Genomic DNA, 26,719 nt, shown 5'->3' on the forward strand with positions numbered 1-26,719 from the left:
AGTCCCCGGCCTCAGGCCCGGGGCCCGCACCGCCGCCCATGCCGGCCGCGGAAGCCGCCATGTTCGCCGCTTAGGCACTTCCGGGCGCGCTGACGCAAGTGGGCGCACGTGCTGGGCGACGGCGGCGGGCTGAGACGTACCGTGCGTCGGGCTCCGGCCCACCGCGCGACCGCGCCGGCTCGGCCGCCCGGAGCTCTCGTCGCCCTGGTGATGTGCAAACTAGCAAGCGCGGAGGCCCGGCGGGGACTGGCTGCGGGTGGCGTAGGCAAATCGGGGGCCCTTGGGCGGGGCCTGGCCCGCCGTCCGGGGTTCTGTGAGCAGACCAACGGTGCTGGGGCGCCCCCTGTGCTAGGTGACAGCTTTTTTTAAAAAAAGTTATTTATTTAATTTATTTATTTTGGGCAGTGTTGGGTCTTTGTTGCTGTGCAGGGGCTTTCTTTAGTTGCGGCGAGCGGGGGCTACTCTTCCTTGCGGTGCGCGGGTCTTTTCATTGCAGTGGCTTCTCGTGTTGTGGAGCACGGCTTCTAGGCGCGCGGGCTTCAGTAGTTCTGGCTCTCGGGCTCTAGAGCGCAGGCTCAGTAGTTGTGGCGCACGGCCTTCCTTGGTCCGCAGCATGTGGGATCTTCCCGGACCAGGGCTCCAACCAGTAGGTGACAGCTTGTTTACGCAGGTTGCCAATCAGGGCATCTCTGGGCATCTCTAGGGGAACACAACCAAAAACTCTTGACCCCGCGTGACCCTAATTCCGACTTCGCCTGTGTGTGGATTGTGTCCCGCCCACCCCATCTCCATCACGCCTCAATCTTCCCGTGAAAGCCCCTGCCCCATGGGAGTCCATGCCAAGCGCCGGGTCCACCCACCCCTGCATCCCGCATCCAGGGCGGTCGGTCGCCTTGGCACCTTCACCCTATCACGACGCCGCCCTCACGGTGTCGAGCGCCGCCGCAAGGAACCCCGTCCCTCTGGGGACTTTGGCCTGGCTCCGACTTGCTCAGAGCCGGCGGGGGAGCCTCCCGTTGTCCGGCCTCACCCCAGGCCCCAGTCCGCCCCCACCCCTGCCGCAGCCAGCCTCTCCCACCCAGGGCCACCTCATGCGCTGTCACCGTGAGAGAGCGCTCCTCTCTGTCTGTCAGCCCCGACTCCACCCCCCCACCCCCAACTCCGGCCAGACCCCCGCCCCCATCCCTCCGACGAGGGGTGTCCCACCACCACCACCTCCCACGCCAAGTGAGTGAAGCATGCGCAGGGGGTCTCTTGAAACACTTTATTGACTCGCAATGACTGTGCCCAAGGCGGCGGGCAGGCCGGGGCCGCCCGGGCTGTGTGGCGGTCGGTCGGTGAGCGGGCCTGGTGCCTGACGGCCGCGCCCCCCGCCCCGCCCCCCCGGGGGCCGGGGACCCGGGTGTCGTTGGGCAGCTAGTGCTGGGCCGGGGCCACCTGGGAGATGGTGCTAGTCCTGAAGAAGTCGCTGAGCAGCGCGTTGCTGCGGGCCGCCACGTCCTCCAGCTCCGGAGTGAGGCGCCTCCTGCCGCTGTTCTGGGCCTCATGGCCCGCCAGCTCCAGGACCCTGGCCGTCAGGTACTGGATGATGGCCACTAGGTAGACGGGTGCGGACGAGCTCAGGCGCTGGGCGTAGTGGCCCTCCCGCAGGAGCCGCTCCATGTGGCTCACCGAGAAGGACAGCTCGGCTCGGGCGGTGCGGGAGCGGCGACCGGGTGACCCTCGACGGCCCCTCCTCCCCGGCATGCTGGCCGTTGGGCGCGCTTTCTGCGACGGCCTCGCTCTGCGGTGCGCTGGGATGAGGGGCGGTCGGTTGTGCCTGCTGGTCCCAACATCTCAAGACAGCCGGTGTTCTCAGGCCCCTACTCCGTATCCTAGTGACCACAGGCCGGGCCCTCATTAGTCGGGGAGCACGCCCCGTAACACGTAGACCCTGTGAGATCACTGCTTTCCCATAACCCCTCCCCCACCCCACCTCACCCCCCCACCCCCATGGCCCGGGTCCTGGGCCTGCAAAGAAATGGCGCTGGCAGGATCCTGCTTGCCATGCTCGCTGGACCCTCTCTTTGGTGGAACTCTCACTGTCCACCGGATGGGAACTTTGTACTGAGAAGGCAGCTAATGGCGGACCATCCAGGGGCACCAAGTATACACTGGCGGTGCTGGGGCACCATCATGACTATATATCTACTTCCAAATGAATAATATTCCTGGCTGAATAATATTCAGCAGGCTGAATAATATTCCAGTGCATGGCTAGCCCACACATGTTGTGTATCCGCTCAGCAGCTGATGTACATTTGGGTGACTTCCAGCTTGTGCCTGTTGGGCATAGTGCTGTGGTGAACATTCCTGTGCAGGGTTCTGTTTGAACACCTGTTTTCAACTCATTTGGGTTTACAACCCATGGGATAGATCTCTGGGTTTATTTCTGGACTTGTAGTTCTACTCTCCTGATCTATGTGTCTATCCTTATGCTAGTACCACATAGTTTTGATAACTGTAGCTTTGGACTAAGTTTTGAAATAGGGAAGTGTGAGTCCTCCAACTTTTTTCTTCTTTTCCAAGATTATTTTGGCTATTCAAGGTCACTTGAAATTCCGTATGCATTTAGGTTTGGCTTTTACATTTCTGTAAAACAGAGCATTGCGATTTCCATAGGGATTTCATTAAATCTCTAGACAACTTTGCGTGGGATTGCCATCTTAAAAATATTAAGTCTTCTAGGCCACAAAATCTGCTATCTTTCCCCCTTATTTTTTTTAAGGTCATCATTAATTTCTTTCATCAGTACTTTGTAGTTTTCGGTGCACAAGGCTTGCACCTCCTTGGCCAAATTTATCCCTGTGTATTTTATTCCTTTTGATGTTGTCTGAAATAGTACTGTTGTCAATTTCATTTTGGAATTTTTTTTCATTGCTAGGATATGGAAACACAACAGATTTTTGTGTGTTGATCTTGTATACTGCAACTTGGTTGAATTCGTTTGTTAACTCTGTGTTTTGTGGATTCTTTAGTGTTTCCTGTACAGAAGAGCATGTCATCTGAGAATAGAAGTGTTTTAACTTCTTTTCCAACTTGGATGCTTTTCATTTCTTTTTCTTGCCTCATTGCTCTGACTACGACTTCCATTACAGTCTTGAGTAGAAGCACTGAAAGCAAGCATTCTTCTCTTGTTCCTGATGTTAGGGGAAATGCTTCCAGTCTTCCACCATTGAGTATGACATTAGCTAGGGTATTTCTTAAAAGCCTTTTATTTTGTTGAGGAATTTCCCTTCTATTCTTAGTTTGCTGGGTGTTTTTTGTTTGTTTTTTAATCATGAAAAGTTGTTAGATTTTGTTGAATGCTTTTTCTGCATCAACTACGATGATCATGAGGGTGTTTTCCCCCTTCATTTTATCAATGTGGTTTTGCTTAATCAGTTTTCTTATGTTGAGCCATCCTTGCATTCCTGGGATAATTCCTCTTTGGACATGGAATGTAATATTTATAATATGCTGCTGGATTCAACTTGCTAGAATTCTTTTAAGGATTTTTGCCTCGATATTCATAAAAGCTATTGGTCTGTAATTTTTCATATATCTAAGAGTGGAATTGCAGTGTCATATGGTAATTCTATGTTTAACTTTTTGAGGAACCACCACCCTACTGATTCTGCAGCAGCTCTACCATTTTTTCATTCCCAAAAAGCAGTGTATGAGTGTCCCAATTTCTCCACATCTTCTCCAAAACTTGTTATTTTCTGGGTTTTTTTTTTTTTTGCTTCGTTTTGCTTGTATTAGCTATCCTAGTGGGTGTGAAGTGGTATCTCATGGTGATTTTGATTTGCATTTCTCTAATGGTTAAAGATGTTGAGCATCTTTTCCTGTGCCTCTTGGGCATTTGTACATCTGCTTTGGAGGAATGCCTATTCAAGTCCTTTGCTCATTGTTTAACTGGGTTGCTTGTCTTTTTGTTGTTGACTTGTAAGGTTTCTTTATGCATTCTGGAAAATAGACCCTTCTCAGATATATGATTTGCAAATGTTTCTGCCATCCTATGGGTTGTCCTTTCAATTTCTAGATAGAGTCCTTTGATGCACAAAAGTTTTTGATTTGGATGGTGTCCATTTTATTTTTTCTTTTGTGGTTGTGCTTTTGCTGTCATATTTAAGTAAACATTGCCTAATCCAAGGTCATGGAGATTTACATCTGTGTTTTATTCCAAGTGTTTTATAGTTTCAGCCCTTTACATTTGGGTCTGTGATCCATTTAATGTTAGGTTTTTTTTGTTTTTTTTTGTTGTTGTTTTTGTTTTTTTTTTAACATGGTGTGAGATTGGGGGTCCAAATTCATTCTTTTGTCTGTGGATATCCAGTCGTCTCACCACCATTTGTTGAAGAGATTAGTCATTCCTTCATTGAATGATCTTGCCACCTTCATTGAAAATCAGCTATTTACAGATATATGGATTTATTTTTGAGTCTAAATTCTAAAACATTGGCTTATATGACTGTCATTATGCTAGCACCACACTTTTTAGAATTGCTATAGCTTTGTAGGAAGTTTTGAAATTGGGAACTGTGAGTTCTCCAACTTGGTTCTTCTTTCTCAAGATTGTTTTGGCTAGCTGCATCCCTTGCATTTCCATATGAATTTTACAAAGAAGCCAGGTTAGATTCTAGCAGGCATAGCACCAAATCTGTGTATTTGCCTTTGGGATTATGGCCATCTTAACAATATTATATGTTCAATCCACTAAGAAACACGGGATGCCTTTCCATTTACTTGGGGCCTCTTTCATTTCTTTCAGCAATATTTTGCAGTTTTCAGAGTACAAGACGTACACAATTTTTGTTAAATTTATTCCTCAGTATTTTATTATTTTTGACAATACCGTAAAATGAATTATTTTCCTAAACTCATTTTTGAATTGTTCATTGCCAGTGTATATTTCTTTCTAGAAATATAATTGATTGTTGTACGTTGGTCTCGGATTCTGCAACTTTGCTTAGCTCATTTATTGCATATTTGAATAGATTGTTGTGGGTTTTGGTGGATTCTTTAGTGTTTTATGTATATAAGAAACATGTCATCTACAAATATAGTTTTCCTTGTTCCTTTCCAATCTGGATGCCTTTAATTTATTTTTCCTGCCTAATTGCCACGACTAGAGCTTTGAATACAATGCTGAATAGAAGTGGCAAGAACAGACATCCTTGTCTTGTTCCTGATGCTAGTGGGAAAGCACCCAGTCTTTCACCATTAAGTATGATGTTATCTGTGGGTTTCTCATAGGTGCTCTTTATCAGGTTGAGGAAGTTCCCTTCTATTCCTATTTTGTTGAATTTATTTTTATGAAACTGATGTTGGATTTTGTCAAATGCTCCCCCCCATATCTATGAGATGATCATGAGCCTCCTCCCACATTCTATAAATATGGTATATTACATTAATTGATTTTCATTTGTTGATCCAACATTATATTTATGGAATAAATCCCACTTGATCATTGTGTATAATGAATGGTAAATAAACATTTTTTCGAAAGCCTAGAAGTGACTCAGGCAAGCCACTTGAGGACAGTGTGTGTGTGTGTGTGTGTGTGTGTGTGTGTGTGTGTGTGTGTGTGTGAAGGGATCTGTGTCATGATGAGAAACCAAGGAATTTGAGTGGACCTGCAATTAGTTCATTAAGGCTGGAGAGTGCAGTCCCCATGGGGAAGTGGTGGTTGATGTGGCTGGAGAAGAGGCAGGCAGGAGCCAAGACACAGAGGTTCTGTTATGCTATGCTCAGGTTTTGGAATACCTTGTAGGGTACAGTGATCCCACTGTGGTTATTAAGATTGGGAGTGACATGAGCTGGTTTGTTCCAGAAAGATCATTCTGGCAGCTCTGTGGAAAATATAGGAGAGAGGATTGAGATAGGAGTTAGAAAGCTGCTGCAGTATCCCAGTCAAGAAATGAGAGATATCTCAACAAAGATGATGGCATTGGTAGAATAACACAGGGGGACAGATTCAATTTTTAAAATGTAGGCAGTAAAATGGCACATAGTAGGTGCTCACTACATATTTCTGATTCCTGTGTGAACCTGTGTGGAGACTTGATGATTCATTTGTTCATTCCTTCAACAAATATTTATTGAGTGCCTACTAAATGCCAGGCACTATGGTAGGCATTGAGGAAATACCAATGAGAAGTATAGATCAGGTCTCTGCATGTAGTCTGGTGGAAGATACAGACAAGAGACCTGAAAATTACAACACTATACTGTGATAAGTGCTATGAGAGGGGAAGTTAAAGGTGCTCTAGGAACACATGGGAGGAGTAACGTACACAGACTTGTGGGGTTGGGGAAATACTCCAGGAGAAACTGGTGTCTGAGCTGCAACTTGAGGGATGAGTAGAAGTTAGCCAAGTGGAAAAGTAAGGCATTGGTGGGGGAGGGACAGGAAAGGCTCTGGCATGACTTCCCCAAGTGCAGGGTGAGGTGACTGTGGGCATTGGAGCCATTACTGGAGATATGCACTGAAGGAAAAGGTCCAAGTATTGGTGGGAAGATGAGTTCAGTTTGGAGTATGTGAGATTTGGGATGCCTGTGGGATAGCCAGATGGAAATGAAGGATCAATGACTTGGGAGGTAAAGAGCGAGGTCAGGGCTGGAGATACAGATTTGGGAATCATCAGGATAGTTCTTGAGGACACAGATATAGTGAGATCATGCAGAGAAAGTGCACAGAGGAAATACAGAAGGAGACCAAGGACAATTTCTTTTAAGGGGCAGGCAAAAGAAGAAAATTCTTGGAAGGAGACTGGAGGAGCATCTGCACAGAAAAAAAAGAGGGCTGGGAGAGAACCAAACCAGAAGGAAAAGAGAGCGAGAGGTCAGAAGGAAGCCAGAAGGAGTACAGGGGAAAAAGTGACAAACTTAGGAACAGTTGCTGAGTTCCAGAATGATAAGCATTAAAACACTCTATGACATAAATCACAGTAAGATCCTTTTTGACCCACCTCCTAGAGAAATGGAAATAAAAACAGAAATAAACAAATGGGACCTAATTAACATTAAAAACTTTTTCAAAGCAAAGGAAACCATTGACAAAACAAAAAGACGACCTACAGAATGGGAGGATATATTTGCAAATGATATGACCAACAAAAGGTTAAAATCCAAAATATACAAACAGTTTATACAACTCAATATGAAAGCAATTCTATGAAAAATCGGCAGAAGACCTGAATAGACATTTTTTCCAAAGAAGACATACAGATGGCCAAGAGGCACATGAAAAGACACTCAACATCACTAATTTTTAGAGAAATGCAAATCAAATCAACAATGAGATATCACATCACACTTGTCAGAATGGCTAACATCAAAAAGTCTACAAGTAACAAAATTATTGCTACTATGGAAAACAGTATGAAGTTCCTCAAAAAGCTACAAATAGAACCATCATATAATCCAACAATTCCACTCCAGGGTATATATCCATAAAATATGCAAACACTAATTCAAAAAGATACATGCACCCCGATGTTTGTAGCAGCACTATTAACAATACCCAAGGTATGGAAGCAACCCAAACGCCCATCAACAAACAAATGGATTAAGAAGATATTAGGCATAAAAAAGAATGAAATTCTGCCATTTGCAGCTACATGGATGGACCTAGAGAATATTATGCTTAATGAAATGAGTCGAACAGAGAAAGACAAATACTGCATGATGTCACTTATATGTGTAACCTAGAAAATAATACAAATGAGAGCATATGCAAAACCAGAACATACTCATAGACGTAGAAAACAGACCAGTGGTTACCAAAGGGGAGATGGAAGTGGGAGGGGCAAATTAAGGGTATGGGGTTAAGAGATACACACTACTATGTATAAAATAGATAAGCAACAAGGGTATATTGAATAGCACAGGTTATTATAGCTATTTCTTGTAGTAACTTTTAATGGAGTATAGTCTGTAAAAATACTGAATCACTATGCTGTACACCTGAAACCAATACAATATTGTAAATCAACTATACTTCAATAAAAAAGGAAACAAGAAGTATCTTGAGACAAATAAAAATAGGAACACAACCTACCAAAACTTATGGGCTACAACAGAAGCAGTTCTGAGGTTGAAATTTATAGTAATAAGTACATTAAGAAAAAAGAAAGTTCTCAAGTAAACAACTTGACACTTCAAGGAATTTAAAACAGAAGAACAAACTAGGCCCAAGGTTAGAAGAAAGGGAATAACAAAGATCTGAGCAGAAATAATAAAGTAGAGGCCAGAAAAACAGTAGAAAAGATCAATGAAACTCAGAGCTGTTTTTCTGAAAAGATAAACAAAATTGACAAACCTTTAGCTATACTTACCAGAAAAGAAAAAGAAAAGGAAAGAGGACTCAAATAAAATTAGAAGTGAAAAAGGAGGCATCACAACTTATACCTCAGAAGTACGAAGCTTAATAAGAGGCCACTAAGAACAATTATACTGGAACAAATTGGATAAATGAGAATAAATGTATAAATTCCTAGCAACATACAACCTACAAATGTATAAATTCCTAGCCATATACAACCTACCAATACTATATCATAAAGAAATAGAAAATCTAAACAGACAGGACTTCCCTGGTGGTCCAGTGGCTAAGAATCCACCTGCCAATGCAGGGGACATGGGTTCGATCCCTCACCCGGGAAGAACCCACATGCCGTGGAGCGACTAAGCCTGTGTGCCACAACTACAGAGCCTGCGTGCTTCAACTCCTGAAGCCCGTGCTCCGCAACAAGAGACGTCACCACAATGAGAAACTTGTGTACTGCAAAGAAAAGTAGTCCCTGCTTGCCACAACTAGAGAAAAGCCCGAGCACAGATACGAAGACCCAGCGCAGCCACGAAGACCCAGCACAGCCATAAATAAATAAATAAATAAATAAATAAATAAATAAACACTATACTGTGATAAGTGCTATGAGAGGGTAAGTTAAATGTGCTATAGGAACACATGGGAGGAGTAACAGACTTGTGGGGTTGGGGTAATATTAAAAATAAAATAAAGTACACATTATCTTTCTAAAAAATCTAAACAGACAAATAATGAGTAAGAAGATTGAATCAGTAATCAAAAGCCTCCTAGTAGAGAAAAGCCCAGAACCAAATGGTTTCACTGATAAATTCAACCAAACACTAAGAAAAATTAATGAAAATCTTTCTTAAACTCTTCCAAAAATTTGAAGAGGCAGAACACTCCAGACTCATTTTACAAAGCCAGCATTACCCTGATATCAAAGCCAGATAAGAACACTAGAAGAAACAAAACTCCAGGCCAAATTCCCTAATGAATATAAATGCAAAAATTCTCAGCAAAATACTAGTAAACTGAATTTAACAACACATTAAATGATCATATATCATGGTCAAGCGGGGTTTATTCCCAAGGTGCAAGGATGGTCCAACATATGCAAATAAATATATGTGATACACCACATTAAGAGAATGAAGGATAAAAATCATATTGTCAACTCGAAAGCATTTGACTAAATTTGACAATTTTTTAAAATAAAAACTCAACAAATTAGTTATTGAAGGAACATACTTCAACAAAATAGAGGCCATTTATGATGAGACCACAGCTAATACCATACTTAATGGTAAAAGTTTCAAAGCTTTTCCTCTAAGATCAGGAACAAGACAAGGATGCCCCCTCACCACTCTTATTCACCATAGTTCTGAAAGTCCTATCAAAGCAGTTGGGCAAGAAAAAGAAATAAAATGCATCCAATAAGGAAGTATGATGTAAAACTGTCTCTGCAAGTGATATGGTCTTATATATCAAAAATCCTAACGATTCCACCAAAAAACTATTAGAGTTGATAAACAAATTCAGTAAAGTTGCAGGGTACAAAGTCAACACAAAGAAATCAGTTGCATTTCTATACAGATCAGTGAAATATCTGAAAAAGTAATAAACAAAACAATTCCGTTTATAATAGCATCAAAAATAACTAAATACTTAGGAATAAATTTAACCTAGGAAGTGAAAGATCTGTACGTTGAAAACTGCGAGATTGATGAGAGAAATTGAAGACATAAATAAATGGAAAGGTATTCTGTGTTCATGGATTGGGAAAATTAATGTTGTTAAAATGTTCATACTACCCAAAGCCATCAATAGATTCAACACAATCCCTGTCAAAATTCCAATGGAATTTTTCACAGAAATAGAAAAAACAATTATAAAGTTCTTATGAAACCACAAAAGACCCTAAATAGTCAAAGTAATTCTGAGCACTAACAAAGCTGGAGGCATCAGACTTAGTGATTTCAAACTATACTACAAAACTATAGAAATTAAAACAGTATGGTACTGGCATAAAAATAGACACAGATCAATGAAACAAAATCAAGAGCCCAGAAATAAACCCCCACACATATGGTCAGCTAATATTTGGCAAGGGAGCCAAGAATTCTCAATGAAGAAAAGGTACTCTCCTCAACAGATGGTTTTGGGGAAACTGATATCCACATGCAAAAGAATAAAATTGGGCTCTTATCTTACACCACACACAAAAATTAACTCACAATGGATTGAAGACTTAAATACAAGACCTAAAACTATAAAACTCCTAGAAGAAAACGTAGGGGAAAATATTCTTGATATTGGTCTTGGCAATTATTGTTTGGCTATGACACCAAAATTACAAGCAACAAAGGCAAAAATAAACAAGTGACACTACATCAAACTTAAAATCTCCACAGGCAAAGGAGAAATCAATAAAGTAAAATGGCAACTTATGGAATGGGAGAAAATACTCAGAAACTATCTATCCGATATGGGGTTAATATACAAAACACATAAGTAAAGTATATGTTATATACAAAACATATAACTCATACAACTCTGTAGCAAAAAAAAAATCCAATTTAAACATGGGCAAAGGACCTGAATATACAGCTTTTGTGAAGTGTCCTTGAATTATGAAAGAAAGGACAATCTATACTCTATGTACAGAGGTATTTTTAGCCATGTAAGAGTATATTACATTTAAGGATAAAGTCTCCTTATTAAGTGGAAAACAAGAGATTCTTGTATCAATCATAAAGGAAAATTTAACTTTTATCAGTTTAAAATATAAAGCTTCTGGGCATGTAGTTGTGTGATTTTTTTTCACTCTGACAGATTAGCATATCAAAACCAGAATGGGTCATTTTTATCTTTTCCATATGTAGATAAACTTGGTATTTTTTCATCCTTAACATAATCTCTTCTTCTCATTTGCAAAAATAAAAAAGATAAAGTAGTACTTAGAGGAGTGGCATGGACATATATACACTACCAAACATAAAATAGATAGCTAGTGGGAAGCAGCCGCATAGCACAGGGAGATCAGCTCGGTGGTTTGTGACCACCTAGAGGGGTGGGATAGGGAGGGTGGGAGGGAGGGAGACGCATGAGGGAAGAGATATGGGGACATATGTATATGTATAACTGATTCACTTTGTTATAAAGCAGAAACTAACACACCATTGTAAAGCAATTATACTCCAATAAAAATGTTAAAAAAACCTGAATCTAATCTAAAAATTAAAAAAAAAAAAAAGAAGAAAGATATAAAATCAATAACCTAAGCTACCACCTTAGGAAACTAGAGAAAAAAGAGAATTTTTTTTTTTTTTTTTTTTTTGCGGTACGCGGGCCTCTCACTGTTGTGGCCTCTCCCGTTGCAGAGCACAGGCTCCGGACGTGCAGGCTCAGCGGCCATGGCTCACGGGCCCAGCCGCTCCATGGCATGTGGGATCTTCCGGGACCGGGGCACGAACCCGGGTCCCCTGCAACTGTAGTCGGACTCTCAACCACTGCGCCACCAGGGAAGCCCCGAGAAAATTAATTTTAATTAGAGCAAAATTCAATTAAATTAAAAAGAGTAAAACAATAGAGAAATCAATAAAACCAAAACATGGTTACTTGAATAAATGAATAAAATTGAAAAACCCCATGCCAATCAAGAAAAAAAGATGGAAGAGAGGAGACACAGCTTACCAACATGAGGGCTGAAACAGGATATATCACTATTCACCCACAGACATTAAAACAATAATAAGTGGAATACTATAAACAATCTATGCCTATATATTTGATAACTGGCATTTGATAATTTATATGATATGGACCAAGTCCTTAAACTAAAAACTTAAAACAAGGAAAAATACATAACCCAAATACACCAACATCTACTGAAGAAATTGAATTTGTAGTTAAGAACATTTCAAAAATGAAAACTCTAAGTCAGGTGGTTTCAGTCATGAATTCTACCAAACGTTTAAGTAAAACATACCAATTTCACACAATCTCTTCCTAAAACAGAAGGGAGAACACTATCCTACTCATTTTATGAAGCCAGCATTATCCTAATACCCAAACCACACAATGTTTAAAAAAAAACCCTACAGACCAATATCTCTTATGAACAGATACAAACATTCCTACTAAAATATTAGCCAATAACATCTAGCAATATATAGAAAGGATAGTGATCACAGTCAGGTAGGTTTCATCCCAGGAATTCAAAGCTGGTTCAACATTCAAAAGTCAATCAATATAATTCACCATATTGTCTGACTAAATAAGAAAAAACAGATGATCATAGAAATAGATGCAGAAAAAACGTTAGCAAAATTCAATATCCAGGGACTTCCCTGGTGGCACAGTGGTAAAGAGTCCACCTGCCAATTCAGGGGACACAGGTTCGAGCCCTGGTCCAGGAAGATCCCACATGTCGTGGAGCAACTAAGCCCGTGCACCATAACTACTGAAACCCGTGCACCTAGAGCCCCTGCCCCACAACAAGAGAAGCCACCGCAGTGAGAAGTCTGCACATTGCAATGAAGAGTAGCCCCTGCTCGCTGCAACTAGAGAAAGCCCACGCACAGCAATGAAGACCCAACACAGCCAAAAATAAATAAATAAAAATAAATAAATATAGTAAAAACTTCAATATCCATCCATGATAAAAATTATCAGCAATTTAGAAATAGAGGGAACTCCCTTAACCTAATAAATGCTACCCATGTAAACCTACAGTACATTATTTTCCCCCAATATCAGGAACAAGTCAAGGGTGTTATGTTTTCAGAACTATTCAGTACTGCACTGGAAGTCCTAGCTAGTACAATAAGAAAGACAAGAAAAAAAAAGAAGGAAGGAAGGAAAGAGGGAAGGAAGGAAGGAAGGGAGGGATGGAGGGAGGGAGGAAAGAGAGAGAGAGAGAGAGAGAAAGGGCATACATATTAGGGAAAAAACCCTCTTTATGTAGAAAATCTCAAATAATCTACAATAAAACTCTTATAACTAATAAGTAAGTTCAGCAAGGTCACATAATACAAGGTCAACATACAAAAAACAATTAAATTTTTATGTACTAATAATAAATTATTAGAATTTCAAATAAGAAAACAGTATTATTTATGATAGCACCCAAAAATGAAGTACTGAGGTAAAAATCTAAGAAAATATGTGCAGGGTATGTATGTGGCAAGCTATAAGACACTGATATAAAAAGTCAAAGAAGAGATTGAAGAGGAGGGAACACTCCCAAAGTCGTTCTATGAAGCCACCCTCATCCTGATACCAAAACAAGACAAAGACACTACAAAAAAAAAAGAGAAAATTACAGGCCACTATCTTTGATGAATACAGATGCAAAAATCCTCAACAAAATTTTAGCAAATTGAATCCAACAATACATAAAAAATATCATACACCATGATCAAGTTGGATTCCTTTCAGGGTCGCAAGTATGGTTCAACATATACAAATCAGTCAATGTGATACATCACATCAACAAAAGAAAAGACAAAAACCATATGATCACCTCAACAGATGCAGAAAAAGCAGTTGACAATATTCAAAATCCACTTATGATAAAAACTCTCACCAAAATGGGTATAGAGGGAACATATCTCAACATAATAAAAGCTATTTATGACAAACCCACAGCCAGCAAGCAGATAAGAAAAAGAAATAAAAGGTATCCAAATTGGAAGGGAAGAGGTAAAACCGTCATTATTTGCAGATGACATGATACTCTATACAGAGAACCCTAAAGACTCCAAACAAAAATTATTAGAACTAATAAACGAATTCAGCAAGGTAGCAGGATACAAGATTAATATATAGAAATCTGTTGCATTTCTTTACACTAACAATAAAATATCAGACAGTGAAAGTAAAAAAGCAATCCACTTAAAATCATGTCAAAAAAATAAGAAAAAAACTTAGGAACCAACTTTATCAAGGAGGTGAAAGACCTGTACACTGAAAACTATAAAACACTGATAAAGGAAATTGAAGATGATTCAAAGAAATGGAAAGATATCTTGGATTGGAAGAATTAATATTGTGAAAATGGCCATACTACTCAGAGCAATCTACAGATTTAATGCGATCACTGTCAAAATACCCACGACATTTTCCACAGAACTAGAATAAATAATCTTAAAATTTATATGAAACCACAAAAGACCTCGAATTGCCAAAGCGATCCTGAGGGAAAAGAACAAAGCTGAAAGCATAAAACTCCCAGACTTTAGACAATACTACAAAGCTACAGTTATCAAAACAGCATGGTATTGGAACTATATTCAATATCTTTTTTTAAACTTTTTATTTTATATTGGAGTGTAGTTGATTAACAATGTTGTGTTAGTTTCAGGTGTACAAAAAAGTGATTCAGTTATACATATACATGTATCTATTCTTTTTCATATTTTTTTCCCAATTAGGTTGTTACAGAATATTGAGCAGAGTTCCCTATTCTATACACTAGGTCCTTGTTGGTTATCCATGTTAAATATAGCAGTGTGTACATGTCAATCCCAAACTTCCTAACTATCCCTCCCCCCGACCCTTCCCCCTGATAACCATAAGTTTGTTCTCTAAGTCTGTGAGTCTGTTTCTGTTTTGTAAATAAGCTCATTTGTATCATTTTTTAGATTACACATATAAGTGATATCATATGATATTTGCATTTCTCTGTGTGACTTACTTCACTCTGTCTGACAACCTCTATGTCCATTGATGTTGCTGCAGATGACATTATTTCATTCTTTTTAATGGCTGAGTAATATTCCACTGTATACATGTACCACATCTTCTTTATCCATTCTTCTGTCAATGGACATTTAGTTTGCTTCCATGTCTTGGCCATTGTAAACAGCACTGCAGTGAACATTGGGGTGCATGTGTACTTTCAGACCATGTTTTTCTCCAGGTATATGCCCAGGAGTGGGATTGCAGGATCATATGGTAGCTGTATTTTTAGTTTCTTAAGGAACCTCCATACTGTTCTCTATAGTGGTTGCACCAGTTTACATTCCCACCAACAGTGTAAGAGGGTTCCCTTCTCTCTACACCCTCTCCAGCATTTACTGTTTGTGAATTTTTTGATGATAGCCATTCTAACTGGTGTGAAGTGATATCTCATTGTAGTTTTTTTTTTTTTTTTTGCGGTATGCGGGCCTCTCACTGCTGTGGCCTCTCCCGTTGTGGAGCACAGGCTCCGGACGCGCAGGCTCACGGGCCTAGCCGCTCCGCGGCATATGGGATCTTCCCGGACCGGGGCATGAACCCGTGTCCCCTGCATCAGCAGGCGGATTCTCAACCACTGCGCCACCAGGGAAGCCCTCATTGTAGTTTTGACTTGCATTTCTAATAATTTGCATCGCTAATAATTAGCGATGTTGAACATCTTTTCATGTGCCTCTTGGCCATCTGTATGTCTTCTTTGGATAAATGTCTATTTAGGTCTTCTGCCCACTTTTTGATTGGGTTGTTTGTTTTGATGATATTAAGCTGCATGAACTGTTCATAAATTTTGGACACTAATCCCTTGTCGGTCACATCATTTGCAAATATTTTCTCCCATTCTGTGGGCTGTCTTTTCGTTTTGTTTATGGTATCCTTTGCTGTTCAAAAACTTTTGAGTTTAATTAGGTCCCATTTGTTTATTTTTGTTTTTATTTCCATTACTCTGGAAGATGGATCAAAAAATATATTGCTGCGATTTATGTCAGAGAGTGTTCTGCCTATGTTTTCCTCTAAGAGTTTTATAGTGTCCAGTCTCACATTTAGGTCTTTAATCAATTTTGAGTTTATTTTTGTGTATGGTGTTAGAGAATGTCTTTACATGAAGTTGTACAGTTTTCTCAGCTAGTAACTTATAATGGAAAATAATCTGAATATATATATATATATATATATATATACTGAATCACTTTGCTGTACACCTGAAACCAACACAATATTGTAAATCAACTATACTTCAATTTTAAAAAGTTATAAAAATCAAAGAAGGTCTAATTAAATTGAGAGTTAGGTAATGTTTATGGATTAGAAGATTCAATATTCTTAGGATGTCAGTTCTCCCTAATTTGATCTATAGTTTCAATAAAATTCCAACCAAAATCATAATGGTTTTGGTAGATATTAACAAGCTGATTTTAAAATTTCTATGGAAAGGCCAATGTACTAGAATATCCAAAACAATTCTGAAAGGGAACAACAGTCAGAGGACTCAAATTACTTGATTTCAAGATTAACTATAAAGCTACAGTAATCCAGACAGTGTAGTATTTGAGAAAGAATAGACATATACATCAATGGAACATAATAGAGACCTCAAAAAGGACCCATGCAAATATACTCAAATATTTTTTGCAAAGGTGCAAAAACAGTTCAATGGTGAAAGAATCATCATTTCAACAAATGGGGCTGGAACAATTGCAGATTCATATGCAAAAAAAAGTGAACCTCAACATTTACCTCATACCTTACACAAAAATTGCCTCAAAACTGATCACATGCCTTTATGTGAAATGTAAACTGTAACAGTCCTAAAAGCAAATATGAGAAAATATTCATTACCTTGAGTTAGACAAAGAATATTTAGGTATGACATTACAATTTTAAAAGACAAAAAGACTTTAAATTGGACTTTATCAAAATTTAAAACTTTTGCTCGGTGAAAGACATTGTTCAGAGAATGGAAAGACAAGCCACAGATAGAAAAAAATATTTTCATGTCACTTATCTGATAAATTACTCTTAAGATATAGATATCTTAAAACTTGACAGTGAGTAACTGAACAACCTAATAAAAAAGCCCAATGGTCCCAGGAAGTTATTTTGTGGATAGCAACAAAATGGTTCTAAAATTTATACGGAGAGGCATAAGACCCAGAATAGCCAACACAATATTGAAGGAAAGGGACAAAGTTGGAAGACTGACATTATTCTATTGAAGACTTACTATAGAGCTACAGTACTCAAGATAGTGTGGTATTGGTGAAAGAATAAACAAATAGATCAATGGAATAGAACAGAGAGCCCAGAAATGGACCCACAAAAATATAGTCGACTAATCAAATAAAGAGAAGTCTGGAGTGCACTGGGTCTCAATAAATATTTGTTGTTATTATATATAATATATATATTTTTAATATATATAGTTGACTGATCTTTGATAAAGGAGTAAAGAAAAGACAATGGAACTAAAATACTCTTTTAAACAAATGATGCTGAAACGACTGGACCTATACATGCAAAAAAATAAATAAAGACACAGACATTACACCCAAAGGATGCACACCAAAGTATATACAGTTTGTATATGTTGGATAACAATCTTCTATCAGATGTGTCCTTTTCAAATATTTTTCTCTCAGTCTGTGGCTTGTCTTATTCTCTTGACAGGGTCTTTCACAGAGAAGTTTTAAATTTTAATGAAATCAAGCATATCACTTATTTCTTTCATGGGTCATCTTTGGTGTTTTATCTAAAAAGTCCTTACCATACCCAAAGTCATCTGGGTTTTCTCCTCTTATATTCTAGGAGTTTTATAGTTTTGCATTTTATATTTATGTCTGTGATCCATTTTGAGAATGAGCTCCCCGAAATGGTTGCTGCCAGTGTCTATGTCTATGACACTCTCCAAGATCAGCAAGTGGATCTATCCCAGGCTTTTCTTAAATTATTGCTTCTGCCTAGGGTCTCAGAGCATGTGAGATTTTGTGTTCACCCTTTAAGAGTGGAGTCTTTATTTCCTTCAGATCTCTGGCTCTCCCAAAAGTAATCCCCACTGACCTTCAAAGCCAAATGCTCTGGGGTCTTGTCTTCCTGGCACAGGACCCTCGGACTAAGGAGCCTGATGTGGGGCTCAGACCCCCTCAGCCCTTGGTGAGAAGCTGTGTAGTTGTAATTATCCTCCCACTTGTGGGTTGCCTACCACGAGGGTATGGGTTTTGACTATACCACATACATCTTCACCCCTTCTACCCATGTAGTTGTGGTTCCTTCTTTCAGATCTTCTCTGCTAGTCTTCATGTCATTCTCATCAATAGTTGCTCTGTGAATAGTTGTAATTTTGGTGTGCTCAAATAATTTATGTAGCTAGAACCCCCTTCAGGAGGTAAATCTTTAACCTCCCCTCCCCAGCATTGAGTGTGGGCTGGATTTAGTGACTTGCTTTCAAAGAATAGAGTATGGAAAAGGCGGGGATAGTAACTTTACATAAAGTAACCCAGCAAACACTGGCTTGGCCAGATGATGAAGTTTAACCTTACCAGTGAGAAGTCATGTTGATACCATGTACCCCCGATGATGTGATGAGAAGAGCATTTCATCTTTAGAGTATTCTTCCCCAAACCAATAACTTCAGTCTAATCATGATAAAAACACCAAACCCAAATAGAGGAGCATTCTACAAAATACTTGGCCAGTACTTGAAAACTTCCAATATCACAAGAAAAAAGGAAAGAGTGAGAACTGTCACAGATGAGAGGAGACTATAGAGAAATGGTGACGAAGTGTGATGTCATTTCTTGGAAGGAATCCTGGAACAGAAATGGGACATTAGTGGGAAAATGGTGAATTCCAAGTATGGAATTTAGTTAATAATGTAATAATGTGGGTTTCTTATTGTTTTCAACTGTACCATGTCCATATAAGATGTCAATGGTAAGAAAAACCGAGTGAGGAAAATATGAGAACTCTCTGTACTATCTTTGCAACTTTTGTGTAAACCTGAAGTTATTTCAAAACAAAAATTTCTTTTTAAAAAATCAATTCTATTTTTATATACTAATGTGACCATTCCAAAAACGAAATTAAAATATTTTCATTCATAACAGCATCAAAACATGAAATGCCTAGGAATAAATTTATCAAAAGGAGTGCAAGACTTGTACAGTGAAAACTATAAAATACTGTTGAGGAAAGATAAAAAAATCTAAATAAATGGATAGGCATTTCACGTTCACGGATTTTAAAACTCAATATTGTTAAGATTAAATACTCTTCAAGTCGATGTGTATATTCAACACAGTCCTTAAAATGTCAGCAGACTTTTTTTGCAGAAATTTATAAGCTGGGGCTTCCCTGGTGGCGCAGTGGTTGCGCGTCCGCCTGCCGATGCAGGGGAACTGGGTTCGCGCCCCGGTTTGGGAGGATCCCACATGCCGCGGAGCGGCTGGGCCCGTGAGCCATGGCCACTGAGCCTGCGCGTCCGGAGCCTGTGCCCCGCAACGGGAGAGGCCACAACAGTGTGAGGCCTGCGTACCACAAAAAAAAAAAAAAAAAAAAAGAAATTTATAAGCTGATCCTAAAATTTATCTGGAAATGCAAAGACCCCAGAATAGCCAAAACAACACTGAAAAGAAAGAAAAAAAGTGGAAAGACTTTTACTTCCTGATTTCAAAACCAACTATAAAGCAGTTATTAAGTATGGTACCTGCATAAGGGTAAACATATAAATCAATGAAACAGAACAGAGAATCTAGAAATTAACCCTTATATTTATGGTCAATTTATTGTTGACAAAGATGCCAAGGACATCCAACGGGGGAGAGGATAGTCTTTTCAACAAATGGTGCTGGAACAATTGGATAGCCACATACAAAAAGAGGAATTTAGACCCTTACCTCACACCATACACAAAGATTAACTCAAAATGAATCAGAGACCTAAATGTAAGAGTTATAAAGATTTTTGATCTGCAGTTGGTTGAATCCACAGCTTCTGCATCTGCAGATGTGGAGGGCCGACTGTACTATGCTATTTTATATAAGGGACATGAGCATCCTCAGATTTTGGCATCCATGGGGACCCTAATCCCATGGATAATCCCATGGATACTGAGAGACAACTGTATTAAGGTCTCAGAAGACAATAGAGTAAAAAAAATTTTCATGACATTGGGTTAGGTAAAGAGTTCTTAAATACAGCACCAAAAAACACAGTTCATAAAAGAAAAGAACTGATAAATTAGACCTTATAAAAATTCTAAACCTTGGCTCTTCAAAAGATACTGTTAAGAAAATTGAAAGACAAGCCATAGACCAGGATAAAATGTTTGCAAATCATATATCTGATAAGGGTCTAGTCTCCAGAAGAACTCTTCCAACTCAATAACAAAAAGACAAAGAATCGAATTTAAAAATAGCAAAGGACATGAGTAGATATTTAGCAAAATAGATATACAAATGGCCAATAAGCACATGAAAATATGCTCAATATCATTAATCATTAGGGAAATGCAAATCAAAACCACAATGAAATACCACTTCCACACCCGCTAGGCTGGCTACAATAAAAAAATAAATAAAAACAGAAAATAACAAGTATTGCCTAGGATGTGGAAAAACTGGAATTTTCATATGCTGCTGGTGGGAATGTAAAATGGTGCAGCCACTGTGAAAAATAGTTTGGCAGTTACTCAAAGAGTTCAACATAGAGTTACCATATGACCAGCAATTCCACTCCTAGGTACCTACCCAAGAGAATCAAAAACATACGTACACCCAAAATCTTGTGTGTGAATGTCCATACCAGCCTTATTCACAATAGCCAAAAGGTGGAAATAACCCAAATGTCCATAAACAAAAGGTGGTATATACATATATTATACACCACTATTCGGCCATCAAAAGTAACGAAGTACCGAGTCACACTACAACATGGATGAACCTTGAAAATGTCACACTAAGTAAAAAGAAGCAAGTCACAAAAGACCTCATACTATGTGATTCCATTTATGTGAAATGTCCAGAAGAGGCAAATCCATAGAGACAAGAAGCACATGAGTGGTTCCCAGGGGCTAGGGTGGTAATGGGGACTAAGTGCACATGGGCAAGAGAGAGGTGCCACTGAGGTGATGGAAATATCTAATACTGGATTGTAGTGATGGTTGCACCACTCGATAAATTTACTAAAAATCCTTGTATGTACACGTAAAATGAGTCAAATTTATGGTGTGTAAATTATATCTCGATACAAAATTTTAAAAACACTTTGGGAAGTAGAGAAAATAAAGTTTGTGTCAATTGACACAATTTATTAGGGGTCATACAAAGCTCACTGGGCTGTTGCATGTTGTTGATGTTGTCGTTGTTGCCGTGGCTATGGTGGTTTTCCCATGAGGGCTGAGGGTCAAGCAGGGATTTGGGTCTTTTACAATAAAACTTTAAAAAATTAAGAGAAAATGAACGTTGCTGGGTTGAAATTCTGAGTAGCAGTGGGGAGGGGCAAAGAGAAGTGGGTGGGTTTAAAAAATATTCAGGATGCGGAAGTGACAAGAGTTTGTACTGATTAGATATTGGGAATGGGGAAGAGTGAGGATGCCTCGGACTTAACATGCTTCCAGATGAATTCCTGTTGTCCTCTCAAACTTACTGTCCTCCTGTGCTGCTAATCTCTGTGAGTGGATCAGCATCCTGGCACAGAGTAAGCATTCATTGATTGTCTTTGGAGTGAAAGAATGAATGAACAGAGTAAAAATATGGCCAACGCATCCACCAGGTCCTGCCAAACAGCCAGTCCTATACCCACCCACAAGGTCAGCTCAGCAGATGTCTATCAGAATTTCCCTCTCACTCTATTGACCATCTGGGAAATCAACAGGTCCCACACCTTGAAGAACACTCACATTCATACCGGTGGCCACTCCTTGCCTAAACCCTGCAGCTGTGGCAGAGACCAGGTTTTGCCCAAAGCCTCTCACCCTGTAAATTCTTTACGCGTGGACAATGGCAGGTACATGTACAGCCCATATGAGCATGGGGGACGTTTGGTGTTGTAGAAAGAGGGTCACAATGGTGCCCAACTGGTGGGTCTATGTTCACTTTGGCTCCAAGCAGAAAGAGACGTTTCCCATTCGAGGGGGTTTATTAATCCAGGACCCGCCGCTCCACCCACCCCCCATCCTGGCAGGCAGAAAACACAGCTGCCAGAAACACTGCAGTGAGTGATCAATTTGGATATTTTACTGCTGTTCCCAGGGTTGACAAGCAGAGATACAGAACCACTTGCGGTTCCTGATGTAGATACCCAAGCCAGGAAGTGATCCCTCCCAGTCCATCCCTCCCAGAAATAGAGAATGAGGTGGGACACGCAAAAGATGCCCCTAGACTCCATCGACCCATCAAACATTCCCTGATTATAGAAGAGAAGTGAAAGTTGCAACCCAGAAGGGAAATCTGGCTGTGTCGGCAGTAGAATTGAGGGTGTAGACATTTGATGAAGTGTACTGCTTTTTTTTTTAAATTTATTTTTGGCTGCATTGGGTCTTTGTTGCTGTGCATGGGCTTTCTCTAGTTGCGGCGAGGGGGGCTACTCTTTGTTGCGGTGCATGGGCTTCTCTTTGCGGTGGCTTCTCTTGTTGCGGAGCACGGGCTCTAGGCACGCAGGCTTCAGTAGTTGTGGCACGTGGGCTCAGTAGTTGTGGCTCGCGGGCTCTAGAGCACAGGCTCAGTAGCTGTGGCGCATGGGCTCAGTTGCTCTGCGGCATGTGGGATCTTCCTGGACCAGGGCTTGAACCCGTGTCCCCTCTGCATTTGCAGGCGGATTCTTAACCACTGTGCCACCAGGGAAGCCCACTTCTTTTTAAACCAATGTTTAGACAGTGTCATTAGATAAACATCCTTTTCAATGCTAAAACCCGAGTCATTTGTGGCCTTTTCCTGGAAGAGATTTTTGCTACTGTCAGATTACAAGAACAGCATAAGAGGCCATTTTCTGGGCATGGAGCCCAGGATTCAAAGGGAAGCTCTAGAGAACATCTGGTCTGCTTGATATATTGAAACTGCATGTGTGTGTTTGTGTGTATGTGTTTCTCTCTGCTGACTCATAGCATTGAAGCCTCTTTGGAAACTCCCCCGCCCTTCTAGCCAGCCAGTTTATACACACGCCATCGGCTCCTCCTTGATTCAAATGTTAGGTCAAGAGGAAGAAAGAAAACGAATTCAAGAGTTGCTCTCAAGCATCTAGAATTTTCTGCACCTCTTGAAGAGAGACTAGCCCAGCTCTGACTATTACAAGCTGGACTTTCCTCTTAAAGCACAACCTTCATTTAAGCCTTTGGATAAAACTGGAAGAAAAGAATCTGTGAGTACTGTGGACTGCACAGAAGGCAGGGGGCTGAAAACTGGCAATAAAAACAGAAAGATGGCAGACCCGAGGCCCAGCAGTCAAGCAGACCCTGAAATTGAGCTTTTTGTGAAGGTAAGTTTTCTAGCTATAATGAGAGCATACAGAATGTATTATTCCTTGACACTGGACCTCAGCTTTTTTTTTTTAAAGTCAACATTTCAGCTAGAGATAGGAAATAATTTTGTAATTTTATACCTACTCTGAGTCCTAGAAGAATACCTGGGTGTTTGGCTGCTCTTATATAACAATAGAAAAACATCCCATCTGAAAAAAGCAAGAAGATATGGTGGAAAGACAACTAGAATGGCTGGTAGTTAGAACAAGTAAATTGTATTATTAGTGACTTCCTATGTAACCTTGGACAAATCCCTCCCTCCCTCTTTGTTTTTCCATCTGTACAATAAAGGAGTCTGTCCAGTTCTCACAATCTGTGTTTTATGAGATATGTTTTGGAAGGCCTGAATGTGGGGAAGAGAGGGCCAAGAATGGCCTGAGAGCCTCATTCCCACACATGGTCCAAATAGAGCTTTCTAAAATTCTCCCACAATCGATGAACATCACAGCAAGGTCAAATGGACACTAGAGGAGAAAAAAGCCAGGAGTCTGTGTGCCTGTTATATGAGTAGGAGGCATTTTGCCTTGGCTTTGTTTTTTTTTAATGTCTTAACATTTCAGAAAAGCCCTTTGGAAAACCCCTAAAGCAGGAGAAAGGAACATGTGTTTCTAAATTAGCTCATCAAGAAAAAGAAACAATTTTGTATGGGTTATTCCAAGTAGAAATTACATAGTTTCCTAAATCCTTGCTTATATTTACTATTTTTCTCTATATTTTCATTGACTATTGGAAGTATTCAGGATGGTAATAATAATAACAGACTCTTATATCATGCTTAACCCTTTTCTAACACTTTATGTATATTATCTCATTTAGTCCTAACAACTTAGAAGATAGGTTAATAGTAGTAAAGTAGTATCATCAGTAGTAGTGGTGGTAATAGTACTCAAAACTTTAGTAATATTGTCCTTATGATTTCTAGGTAAGTAAGTTAAGGAAATAAGGTTTAAGTAACTTGCCTCTAAAACTACATCACCTCTTGATGGCCTACAAAGGCATAAAATAAGGTGTGCTTACCAAATTTTAGGTTAAACATCTGTTGGCCAAAGTAATACTTTTACAATAATTTTAAAATATTTGACAACTGGTCACATATATACATCAAGGACATAATTAACCAGCCTTTTCAGAATTATAGGAGACTCTTGAATTCCTGCATAGCAAAACAATCCAAGTAAGTGTTTGCTTGACTGTGGGGCATAAGAGCTACTTCTCCTATCTCTGGATTCTAGCAAAACATGTCACTGCTCAGACGCAACATAAGTAAGCCTTAACTTCCTAACTGACTTTTTATAACTACCAATTCCAAACCAGAGGTAATAAGTCTCTTCATAGGGTAACTAGTTTCTTTTGTCTAAACTTGTTTATTCAATCCAATCAAACTCCTCTAACCAGTTGTTGGCATTGATCTGTGTGTTTATCTTCATAGACTTCCCATAATTTGGGTGGTAATCCAGACAAGGGAAGTTAGGAAATCACACTGTTGGATGAGCAAATGTTAAATTAAATAATAACTTTCAGGTTAAAAACCTAATCATTTATTGAGTACTTACGGCAGGGGCTGTGCTAAGTGGTTTATTCTTAACCCTATTTTATGGTTACAGAAACTAAAGCAAAAAGTAGCTAAGTAGCTTTGCCTAAAGTCACATAGCTAGTAAATGGCAGGGTCAAGATTCCAGTCCCTTAAAATAGCTGTGCATAATCTTAATTCATTGTTTTCAATTTGGCACACTTTTTAGTAACATTTCCCAGAATTTCATTAGATGAAATCCTCTAGATGTTAGCTTATCTAATGACATTGATACAAGTCACAGATTTTCCGGAAGAACCTTTAGTATCATCTGATCTGGGTCTTTGTTTTGCTTTGCTTTGAGATGGATTCCAAAGATATCTAGAAGTTTCATAGAAGAGGGGGAATAGGGACTGAGAGGGGTGAAAATGTTAATGAGAAAATTTAAAAAGCATTACTGTTTACCAGTTGTATCTCCCTTATAATGTGGTATCTTTCTAAAGATTAAATGAGTCTGTAATTTCCCCAGCTATGTCTGGGGACTCTACCACAATTTCCCAACGCCACTGATGGGATCCCTACAAGATAGTAAGTCCTTTCCTGACACAATTAAGAATTTATATCACACACCCCCATGTGTTCCATGGAGTGAGTGAAAACATTGCCTTTCAACTCTGAATGATTTGGGCAAGATTTATATCCAGGAACTAAGAACAAAGGATTTTCTAAAAGAACACATTTTGTTTTCTCTAAATGCAGAATTTATCTTATTGGTTTGTTGTTCATGTGTTCTCTACCAGTCTAAAATTAAGTTTTCATAGATTTGTACATAACATTATAGACTCAAACATTTGGGCCAAAATCCTGAATGTAATATTTTTGTCTTTATTGATAAATGTAAAATAGAAAAAGAGATGATACTCTTCTCTGAATGTTCAGACCATTTTCAAATTATCTTAGAACTGTCATAAAGACTATTATAAAGACTGATTAATAAAAAATCCAATAAAACTATTAGATGGGAGAAAGCAGTGTTTAAGGAGTGTGGGTTGTGGAGTAGACAGTCCTGGATTAGCTACATGAGAAGAGTGTATGGGTCATCAACTCTTGTCTAGCTGAGTGTACTTGAGCAAGTCAGCTTCTCTGAACTTCAATTTCCTCATCTGTAAAACAAGAGTAATGACAGAATGTACCTCACAGGATCATCTTCATTGTAAGCATTAAATAAAATAAATTTGTAAGACACAGTAGTTGTTAACGTAGTAAACATTCAATAAATGTCAGATGTTCCAGCCATTACTATTTTTCATGTTTAGAAACATAGATCACAAACGCAAAGAGAAAAAGTTGTTTTGGTGAATGACCGCATCGTGGTAGTTTTCATGTCCGTTTCTCTAGGAGGTGGGTCAAAAAGGATCTTGCTGTGATTTATGTCATAGAGTGTTCTGCCTATGTTTTCCTCTAAGAGTTTGATAGTGTCTGGCCTTACATTTAGGTCTTTAATCCATTTTGAGCTTATTTTTGTGTATGGTGTTAGGGAGTGTTCTAATTTCATTCTTTTACATGTAGCTGTCCAGTTTTCCCAGCACCACTTATGGAAGAGCCTGTCTTTTCTCCATTGTATATT

The 26,719-nt window shown here is 39.5% G+C and overlaps 2 protein-coding genes across 3 annotated transcripts in view; one reads left to right on the top strand and one right to left on the bottom strand.

Annotated features, from left to right (window-relative positions):
* The first annotated feature begins 125 nt into the window (after positions 1-125).
* Positions 126-26,719, top strand: part of CLIC2 (chloride intracellular channel 2) — a 50,237-nt gene continuing 23,643 nt past the window's right edge. The window contains exon 1 of one of the 2 annotated variants that reach the window (XM_055081905.1): positions 126-352. Coding sequence is in view for 1 of the 2 variants with exons in the window: in XM_007116829.4 (XP_007116891.1) it covers positions 23,483-23,539 (57 nt within the window). In the remaining variant the exon portion in view is untranslated. Of the gene's footprint in view, positions 353-23,243; positions 23,540-26,719 lie in introns of those variants that run through there. The other variant, XM_007116829.4, reaches the window with a different exon arrangement.
* LOC102992419 (histone H2A-Bbd type 2/3-like) lies at positions 1,417-1,750 on the bottom strand. The gene has a single exon (XM_007116834.4). The coding sequence runs from the start codon at positions 1,744-1,746 to the stop codon at positions 1,417-1,419; it is 330 nt and encodes a 109-aa protein (XP_007116896.2). The 5' UTR covers positions 1,747-1,750.

This window comes from Physeter macrocephalus, chromosome 21, assembly GCF_002837175.3.
Source record: "Physeter macrocephalus isolate SW-GA chromosome 21, ASM283717v5, whole genome shotgun sequence".
In the NCBI taxonomy this organism is placed as follows: Eukaryota; Metazoa; Chordata; class Mammalia; order Artiodactyla; family Physeteridae; genus Physeter; species Physeter macrocephalus.